At 47.1% G+C, this 10536-nt stretch overlaps 2 protein-coding genes across 2 annotated transcripts; both read left to right on the top strand.

The window, feature by feature from the left end:
* Positions 1-8: 8 nt before the first annotated feature.
* Positions 9-4177, top strand: LOC135376243 (zinc finger protein 239-like). Its single transcript, XM_064608838.1, has 2 exons — positions 9-185; positions 4031-4177. Exons 1-2 carry the CDS (start codon positions 9-11, stop codon positions 4175-4177), a joined length of 324 nt encoding a protein of 107 aa, XP_064464908.1.
* A 104-nt stretch (positions 4178-4281) lies between these two features.
* On the top strand, positions 4282-5454 carry LOC135376240 (zinc finger protein 62-like). Its single transcript, XM_064608837.1, has one exon. It carries the CDS (start codon positions 4366-4368, stop codon positions 5452-5454), a length of 1089 nt encoding a protein of 362 aa, XP_064464907.1. The 5' UTR covers positions 4282-4365.
* Positions 5455-10536: the final 5082 nt, after the last annotated feature.

Below are 10536 nucleotides of genomic sequence, written 5' to 3'. Positions count from 1 at the left end.
GGATACACATGGGCGAGAAGCCCTACAAGTGTGATCTCTGTCCTGCAGAGTTCATCGAGAGCACGAAGCTGCGGTATCACAAGCGAAAACACACTGGCGAGGAGCCCTATAAGTGCGACCTCTGTCCTGCAGAGTTCACCGGCAGCACGAAATTGCGGTGTCACAAGCAGACACATATTAGCGAGGTGCACTGCTAGTGCGATCGCTGTCCGACAGAATTTAGCCACAGTCCAGACCTGGGGCAATACAAGTGGACACACATGGTCGAGAAGCCATACAAGAGCATTCTGTCTTGCGAACTTGAACCAGAGCACAGACGCCCAGTGATACCATAGGTGGACTTATATGGGTGTGAAGAGGTGGAGCCTCTGTCCTGCAGAGTTCAACCACAGCACACACATACACACACAAGCCAGAGGACCAGCAGAGCATGGACGTGTGGCTTCATAAGTAGGCATGACACACTTGGATAGAAGCTGTACAACTGCAGTCAACACGACCACATGAAAGAGAGAAAGCATCCAAGTGTCTGTTCTGTTGCATGTCCTTAAACCTTTCGACCTAAAGGAGCACATGGCATGGCGCAGGGGGGAAAGGCTGTAGAGATTCTATCTGTATGCCCAGCGTATCTTATTTTCTTTTGTTTGCTTCTCCTGATTCTTCTCTTTGGATGTTTCACTTGAGACTCGAGCACATGAACAGACGGAGGTTGATGGGAGTTGAATTGGTGCTGGATTGGGTGGTGATGGATGTGAAATCTCAAACACCGTACCCAGTGCCAAGGAACAAACATGGAAAGGACATCACACAGGTGTGAAATGCCAACCCAGCTTTATATCCTTTATTTCCACGAGCAAAATTCCTGTTCCCTTTTCATTATCCCTGTGACAGACACACCTTTTTTACTTATTTTATGGCCTCACTTTGCTAAACCATTGAAATAAAAGAGTAATTTTGCAAAATGTAACAACTTTTAACTAAAATCCTGAGAATTACCTTTTCGGTCGCGATCATCTGTTCTGGAATGCATTACAATTTGTTAATGACATCACTATATAGTGATCATTGAGAGACGCTCGTGTAGGGGTACGAGAGATCAAAACTTGCGAAAGACGATGGCCCTGGGTGGCTATGCTTCACTACCTGACGGCATATCAGCACACTTCCCCTGTTGTTGACCTCGAAAGTGCATGATGTTTTTGTTGCCGATGGGGGTATAATTCATCATAGATGGGATTCAGCTACTTCAACATCTGGATCACTTGAGAGGGAAGGAGGAGAACTGTTTGTGCTGTGTGTGAAGCACTTTCGCATGCACACAATATTTAGTTGCAAGTTGTTGGATCGTATAGACAGGGTGTCTTTTTTCTTTTTTTTTCAATACAGTTTTCATTAAAAAAAACTAAAGGCTATAGACATCCTGTTTTCACTTCTGTCGTCTCTGGGCCGGTGGACGTTCTTAGCCATATGTTGCTCAGCCGTTGAATGACCAATTACCTAAAAATCGTTAACTTTTTAATTATGAAAGCTACGAAGTTGTCCCAATTTTCCAAAATTCGTAAAGGAACACCGTTTTTTTTTCTTTAATTTGTTCATTGCGCACCTTCTGAGACGCGTCTTTCCTTCACCCCCAGTGTGAGAAGGTGAAGGAGCACAGTGCCACCTCATGGGCGTCAAAGATGAGCTTTCTTGGCGGAAACAAACCAAAAACAAATATATCGGGTGACGCTATCGGAACTCCCTTATCTTGGGTTGCATTTTCTGTTTCCCTTTAATCTTTTTTTGAGGATGCAAGTGGCGATAGTGTGCCCTTTCACCCTCTCACATTGGGGGTGAAGGAAAGACGCGTATCCGAATATCCGCCAATGAACAAAGTAAAGAAAAAATGGTCTTCCTTCACGAATTTTTTTCGGAGAATCTATCGAACGGATTTCCGTTCGGGAAACGGCGGTGATATCAGGTGACCGAATGGAAGAGATGTTATCGTTGGGGCAGCTTCGTAGCCTTTGTAATTAAAAAGTTGACTAACGATTTTTAGGTAATTAGTATTTCGACGGTTGAACAACAGATGGCCAAGATCTTCTGCCTACCCAAAGATGATGGTAGTGAAATCTGGATGTCTATAGCCCTTAGTTTTTTTAATGAAAAATCTGAATCGAAAAAAAAAAACCTATAATAGCAGGTATGTCAGGGTGAGGTTGCGCTGCCACACGGCGGCGTCTGTACAGCCACCTGTGAGCATGCTGTTAGTTTGGTGTCCCGCATTAAATTGCTTCAATATGTCTACACCATCATGTTACCTGTCTTGTACTGTATATCCCAGTGCTGCAAGCATGCACCATCTGTGCGGACCGTGAAAAGAGTGAAACCGGGAATTTTTTTTTTGCTCACTTCCGCTCTTTGTATTTTTGATTATATGCAATGGTACTGGCATACTGTGTACAGGAGCAGTGTTTCTCGGTTCCAAGAATCGCATGTTCTACTCCACAAATTATGTCGACAAGAGCGAAATGGTGCTGACAAGATGGGGTGCCTGACGAAGTAAGATCTCAGACAAGGTGTACATACACATTCTCGTTTTCATGCAGCATCTGGTTTCTGGTTTGGTGCTTCAGAAGCAGATTTTTTCAACTCTTATTCTTTGTCGGTGACGGAGCCCGCAACTATGTTTGGGCGAGGCTGGGGTGTCACGACGTAAATGACCAATAGAATATAGAAGTGATTGACCAATGCGAATATGCAGAAAAATGTGCACAACGGACACTGGCTTGGCGTTCGTTAGGTTTTCCAGAACTGGAGATGTTCCGATCTGAGCTGTTCGGAGAATTCCCATGAGCGTACCACGAAGAAATAGTGCTAGGTTTCGAGGCAGATGAAACTCCCCAAGGCAACGTATACGTGTACTATATCCATCTCCAAAATAGATGTTCCACAGCTGTGTCAGTGTGGCACCAGCCTGCGAGCGGTCCGTTGATTCCAAGAAATTTGGGAAAGGATTCCTTGAAGGATCACTTTGGGAGTGTCGCTGCAGTTGCCCCGGGCAACCCGCATCTAGCCAGCGCCTTTTTCGCAACTCGCTGTTGATAGAGTCATGCAAGTAGAGTTTATAATCCTGTAGCCTCGTCAACACCCTCTTATTCTTCATGACCCATTCCACATACACCTAGCTATACCTTAACCAACGTTACTTGTGTTTTAATTTTTGCTTTTGTCTCTGGCGGAGAAAATCCAACATTAACATCTAAACACGATCTACATCTAAGTCATCAGCATCTAAAACACGAGGAGTACTTGTTGTACCGAGAGTTAGTACATACTGCACTGCCTTCATGCTGACCACCTCCCTCCAACATGTACTTTGCAGAGTGCGAGCCATGCCATTAATATAGTAACTGGGATTGAACTGGGAACATGCCATTAATATAGGAACCTAACCTAAATGTAACTGATATATGGTAGTACGTCCCCTGGGTGGCATGGGTGTGGTATAAATCTTTAAGGAACACTGAGCAGCCCTGCCTCGGGCACTGTCGTGGTTGTTGCTTGGTAAGGGTGGGTGGCCTCGTTAGAATTTCGGTTGGCAAACGTTGTTCGCGCGAAGCAAAAATAGAAGGGTTACCACCACATAGCGTGAAACCTGCAAATAGCGGAAGCGAAACGCCGTTTCATACCAACCCTGCTGGCTCTCGTAGACGGCTGAACATCCGCCAGCGTGCGGTAGAGACTGCCCACTCAGTGTCGAGTGATAGACCCGAGTCGTTGGGGCTCCGCTGACGGAGTGTAAAAACTGGGCCCTGCACAATGCAAGAAAAACAAATTTTTGACGATACTGCCGTTCTTTGCTGGGAGAGGGTGGGATGAATGGTAGATGACTGTTTGGTTTCGCTCTCTCGTAAATAATGTGGCCTCTAATATAACCCTACATTTTTTGGAGTGTATTGTGCCTTAGTTCCGTGAGCAAACATTATGCTTACGTCAGTCAACTACAAAAACTGTCTGTGCTCTCAATGTCCACATTCTGCAATTTCAGGAGCAAAAGAAAGCAGCGGTTGGCTTCACGTCAAGGACGAGCTCAGAGGCACCTGCGATCACGCATCTTCAGGTCTCTCCTCTTCAAGTGCACAGTTCGAGATCGACCGGCCTCGGTGGCTCAGTCGGTAGCGTGTTCGCCTTCTGATCCCGAGATCGCGGGTTCGAACCCGGCCAGGACGCCAGCAACTTGGTGGCAGGGTACAAGTTGCTTAGACACGCCGTCTTCCGCGAGGGACGTTAAATCGGGGTGCCGTGTAATGAGCTTTCATTGCACGTTAAAGAACCCTCAGGTGGGCAAAAGCAATCCACAGACCGACCGCTGTGGCGTCGCTCATGATCTCAGTTGTCTCGCGACGTAAACACCCAATTATAAAAAAAAATAAAAAAAAGTTCGAGATCGGCACAACAACAGTTGAACCACAGTGCACAAACTATGCACTAGTCATCACTGACGGTCGACCCACAGAGCAATCTTCAGACCAGAGCGAGACTCAAGTGGCAAGCAAGTCATCGACGTTCGGACATGAGGAAGACAGGCTTTATAAGTCCAACATTTGTTTAGCCGCATGCATCGACACTGGCCACTTGGAGGTTCATGCCAAAACTCACAAAACAAAGACACTTACCTGCGACAAGTGTTCAGTGACATTCCGTCATGCATCAACTCTGCGAGTGCACGCAAGACATTGCACGGGACCAGGCTCGCAGAAGTCGAACGTAAGTGCACCTGCATGCGCATTGAGCGCACACGAGTGCAATCTCAGCCCTGCAGAGTCCAGCCACAGTATGTGCCTGCAGCGTCGCAAGCGCACGCTCGTGGGCAAGAAGAGCTTCAGGTGTGATCTCTGTGGTTTTGAGTTCAACAAGAGGTACAAGCTGCGCAATCACAAGAAAGCACACATGAGTGAGGGGCTATACCAGTGCACCTTCTGTCCTGCACAGTTCAGGCAAAGCGCGATGCTGAAGTATCACAAGCAGAAACATACAGGCGAGAAGGCCTATAAGTGTGACCTCTGTCCTGCAGGGTTCAGTCATAGCTCTAGCCTGTATGTCCACAAGCGGACACACATGGGCGATAAGCCCCATAAGTGCGATATCTGTCCTGCAGAGTTCAACAGGAGGCACGACTTGCAGCGTCACAGGAGAACACACATGGGAGAGAAGCCATACAAGTGTGACGTCTGCCCTGCGGAGTTCAGCCGCAGCGAGATGCTGTTGCGCCACAAGGGGACGCACATGGGAGGCAAGCCCCATAAGTGTGATCTCTGTCCTGCAGAGTTCAGCGAGAGGGCGGGCCTGCGGTCTCACAGGCGAACACACACGGGAAAGAAGCCATACAAGTGCAATGTCTGCCCATTGGAGTTCACACATGAAGAGGCTGTCATATCACATGCGAAAACACACAGGCGAGAAGCCCTGTAACCCTGTATCCACACGAGTCAGTTTTCTGCCGGCTGCAAGTCGGGAAGGAGTGAGAGGATATCCGAGATAAACGAGGTCACTAGGCGTCTGAAGACGCCCGCTCATTCTCTAGCATTCACACGAGTCCTTTTCCCGGCGGCTGTCAGTTTTCCGATCCCTTCTGTATTCGCGATTGCATATCGTCTGTGTCTAGCGTAGGATGGACCGGATGGGACAGGATAGGGGACAAAGAATAGATTCCGAAGAAGCGCTACGGAATGTAAAACAGCATTAACCCAAATCTCCATGTGGACGACCCAAACGCCTGTTGGAGTATTTTGAGAATAGGCGCATCAATATAGGCGCGACAGCGTGCCGACAAGTGATGGATTGGCGATGAAGCTGTGGTGTCGAACTACAGGTAGTCAATAATTAATTAAATTAAATCAGATCAACTTTTCTTTTCCTTTCGGTAGGACGAGTAGCTTCCAATTATTATGTTTTTATACATGTATTGGAGACGTGCATGCGAACGATTATGTGTAGTCAACGCCTGTCCAGCGAAAGAAATATACGGGTTTATAAAATTCATGCTTGTATTCCGTGCCTGTTTCGTCTCACGTAGAGAAAAAGCTTACTATGCAACACTACATTGTAGGTATCTATCTATATATTGCATAATTGTTCCGAAGCTGCTGCGCCAGTGTGTCATTGCACCACTTTTGCGGTAAAGCCAAGCATCGTTGGCGTTTCAATTCAGAATTTGCCATAGTACAGTGAATGCCGTTGTATGGGACACACGCAGAACAATCCTGATGAAATAAAAAGCAAGCACGATAAGTATCCGTTGCGTCACCTTCTCCTTCTGCCGGCAGCAGACACAGTCGGTCGTCAGAATCTGTGCCGGGAGGACAAGATATCTGGCTGACTCCGATTGCCGCTCCGGAGATCAGAAAATGGTGACGTGGCGAAGAGCGCCGGTCACGTGGCACCAGAGAGCGGTGACGTTCCCTGACGCCCGAGCGTCAGCCGGCAGAAAACTGACTCGTGTGAGTAGAGAGTAAGTGTGATCTCTGTCCTGCAGAGTTCAGCTAGGGCACGAGACTATATCACAAGCGAAAACACATGGGCAAGAAGCCCAATAAGTGTGATCTCTGTACTGCAGAGTTCACCCAGGGGTCTCACCTGTCGTTCCACAAGCGAAGACACACAGGTGAGAAGCCCTATAAGTGCGATCTCTGTCCTGCAGAGTTCATCGAGAGCACGAAATTGCGGTCTCACAAGCAGACACAGAGTGAGGTGCCCTGCTAGTGCTACCTCTGTGACAGAATTTAGCCACAGTCCAGACCTGGGGCAGTACAAGTGGACACACACAGACGAGTGTCTCTGTGCTATAAACTTGAGGTAGAGCACAAACCTCCAGGGTTGCTGTAAGTGGACCTTCATGGGCATGAGGAAATGCGACCTCTCTCCTACAGAGTTCAGCCACAGCACAAACACACACCAGCCGGAGGACCAGCAGATCACGGACCTGTGGCCTAGTAAGTGAGCACGACACACTTGGGACAGGAGCTGTACAAGTGCTGCAGGTTCTTTTCTGTTGGGTGTCTTCAACTTCAACGCAGATAGAGAAAGGACAGCAAGAAGGAGTGAGGGGCAGAGGGTTATTATACGTCCTGGACAGAGTTCAGGGCCCAGTAGAGCACAGATGTCCTTTAGACGTACAAGGGATGATTTGATTAGGACATTTAGTGTGTCCATAAGATGTCCGGATATGTCCACTATATGCTGAAAAGACGTACGAATCAAATGCTTGTCAAGATCACGTTGCGGAGGTGGATGTTTTCCCCTCTACTGGGTGTATGTCTGAAACACATGTAGAGATGTCCGTCGGACGTTCTGTATACGTCTGCCTCAATACAGTGTAGATGCCATGCATTATGACACCACGCAGGCTCCAAACTGCCAACTAGGGTTTATTTCGATGAATAAATTGTTATTCCCCTTTCTTTCATTATTATCGTGACAAACACTGATCTATTTTTACTTATTCTTGCCCTACGTCTGCAAAACTGATGAAATAAATAAATCAACCCGACGAACTTAAAAATATATGTGTATATTCTGCAAGATGTAACAACTTACATAACCAACATGAGAGGACAGATGTTCTAAGGCTGGAAGAACATAGAAAGGACAAATACGAACAAAGCCTCAAATTGTGAAGATGTGGGTTCGAGTCCTACAGCTGGCTCACTTACTTTGTCAGTGACGTTCATCTTCCAACTTATAACGAAACTCCCGAAAATTACCTTTTGTGTCACGAGCGTCTGTCGTAGAATGCATTACAATTTGTTCAATACTGCTCCGGACTCTGGAAAACACAGTTAATCCTATTTAGTCCATGAAAAAAATCGGTGCCTCAAGGATTCTATAGGCACAATTTCAATCCTGTACGAATCCTGTGCATTTCCGTCAGCTTTTCAAGATCTGCTGAGCCTCCACAAGTTTCGATGACACGAGGAGCGGTGCAGTAATCATAAGCCCACAAATTGCAATGATGTCATGTTCTGGAGAGGGCACTCGTCTCCTAGCAACGACGCCGGCGTCTGGGGGAGGTTCACATGGTGAAGTCACGTGACGCTGATTGAAAGATGGAAGAGATGTCTTCTCCCTCCTTTGTGTTTTCACGATGGTCGGAGCGGTCGGAGGATATGTCACGTGGGCCTCCTGTGAGTGAAGAAACTGTGCCCCCCCGCGGAGTACGCGAAGTGCAACAACGTTGCCAGATGAGAGCAAGGCGCTCCGTTAGAGCCTAACATGACGTCAGAGTCCTTAATAATAACCATTTTCTCTAGCTTTCGGCTCACGTAGAGCCAAAACATTTTGCAGGAATGTAAAGTGTGACAAGAAGATTTCAGCAACATAACTGATAGGATTTTGAAGGCACGAGATTAGGTTCGTATAGTTGGTAGTGGCACTTTAATGACATCCCAGGAGTGGACATTGGAAGACACTCGATGGGCTCCCGATCCAAGATGACGACCCTACGCGGCACGCTGCAGCAGCTCGATGTAGAGTCACTAAACAGGGAGCAGAGTAGCGACACTCAGCCACGCCGACCAGCGAGTCCGCCATTTTGTATCGGCGCGGCTGCGTCGCCTAGCAATGAGACGCTGATCTCCCCCTTCTCAGGTGAAGAATGCGCAGTCGATCTAACTCGCAACCCAAGAAATCGGTTTTGCGTGGTGGTGACCCAACATGAACGGCGCGTTCTTGGAAGGAGAAACCACGTGACACGATCGGCCCAATCGCGGACACCGAACGGCGGCTCCGGCGAGGAAAAGGAATCCGATACTCTGTACCTCTATTTATAGTGACTCTAGCTCGATGCTGCATGATACTTTTGTTGCCGACGGGGTACGTCAGTGGGGTACAGTCAGTTCAGCATCTGGATCACTGGAAAGGGAAATATGAAAACCGTTTTTGCTGCATGCGCGCTATCAAAGCTCTTTCATGTAGTCACCCAATGTCTCTAAAACCTCTCGTAAACCAAGCTCTGGATCAGGGTTCTTACGAGAGCATGGTTACGCTCACATCGGAGGTCAAGGCGAACCTGGAGTGGGGAGCAAAAGTTCTTCTGACGCTCCAGGCCCGGCCGGATGGGGTTTGTACGAGAGTACAGTAGTACAAGATATTCAGATGGACAGGCCGCTCCAAGGTTTGGGAGGCCCTAGTCTCGGGTCTATGTAATCGAACACCATCTCAGGGCCCCTGAAGCTGTGCGTTATTCCATAACTCCAGTTAATGCGCAACCTGACCAAGGATCGCCACGAGCTTCCGTGCCAAGGCTAATCGTAAACTTTATTGGGAACCTTGGCCTACCAAACATCTTTCACATCGGTAGCTGCGGTTCCTCTCCGACTGGATAACAGAGAAAGAGAGAGAGCAGCCGCAGATACCATTCGAATGAGAGATGCAGTCAGTCCATTCGCCTGAATAAGGTAGAACTTCAGTGGTGGTCATGGTGTCCCGCAATGCGATCCCAGGCAATTGGTAGTGGAAGACCCCGGTAAACCATAGACATCCAGGAGATGTCCGCCTGATATCCCAAATTGGATGTTTGGATATCTATCCCATGGATCATTGCAGAGAGCCCGTAGACGTCGCATGTATGTCCTGGCGACTATGGTTTGTCCCACTTTTTCCACATTCCACGAACGTCCCAGAGACGCAACTTCGGGATATTTGGATATTCACAGGATGTTCTCAAACCTGCACATATTATTGCTATAAATCTATAAATGTGTTCTTTCAGAAATGTGATATGCTATGCAGTGGGGTGCCATAGATTCTCATAAGATATGTAACAATGTTTTATATCTCTATCGAATCTTTTAACGCTTCAAAAGAAATTCCTGCGCACTTTAGAGAATATACATTATACTCAACTAGGGACCTATTTGAAAAGCACGAAATAATTAAAATCCACAACTTGTACAACTACAGACTGTCGCTATGTTATACGAGAGCCGTAAAAAACAACCTCACATATTTTCTAACTATGATCGATCTACATTCTAAAAGCCACACGCACAATTATCGTCACCCAATATGTTATGTGGTACCACAATTTAGAACATCATATGGCCACCAAACATTACAATATAATGCAGTCAAGCTGTTCAATAGCATCTACGCGCTATGTTTATTACCGAAAGCGGAATTGTTTGACTACTAATGAACTGGTTTGGAGACTATACTAGGGTATATTTTAACTCGTCCGACAAGGCGCTAAGGGCACTTGAAGACTTTTTGCATGCAACCGGGCTTATGGACATCCTATGACACGGTGAATGTGTGATGTGTCCTGTGTGTGCCCCCGGTGATTCCGCCACTTTACTCTAACTTGGGCGCAGCTCTTGAACTTTTGACCTACATGTTGAACTCAATTATCATCTCTGTTCGTCTCTGGACATCTCATCATCAGATTGAACTTTCTGTATTAAGTGTACTGGGGTAGCCAGTTTGACTTCGTCGAAACTTACATCCCCATTTTTTTTCTTTACTCACATCACATCACACTAGGGTATATTGGTACAT

Source organism: Ornithodoros turicata, unplaced genomic scaffold (assembly GCF_037126465.1).
Source record: "Ornithodoros turicata isolate Travis unplaced genomic scaffold, ASM3712646v1 ctg00001066.1, whole genome shotgun sequence".
NCBI lineage: Eukaryota > Metazoa > Arthropoda > Arachnida > Ixodida > Argasidae > Ornithodoros > Ornithodoros turicata.
The sequence above is the reverse complement of the archived record's forward strand: the minus strand, read 5'-3'. Positions and strand labels throughout refer to the sequence as shown.

Excerpts from the sequence above, each read along its gene's own strand:
- LOC135376243 (XM_064608838.1), top strand. The coding sequence starts at position 9 with ATGGGCGAGAAGCCCTACAAGTGTGATCTCTGTCCTGCAGAGTTCATC. Across the intron at positions 186-4,030 it reads AGCAGACACATATTAGCGAG|GAGCAAAAGAAAGCAGCGGT; the intron begins GTGCACTGCTAG and ends CTGCAATTTCAG.
- LOC135376240 (XM_064608837.1), top strand. The coding sequence starts at position 4,366 with ATGATCTCAGTTGTCTCGCGACGTAAACACCCAATTATAAAAAAAAAT.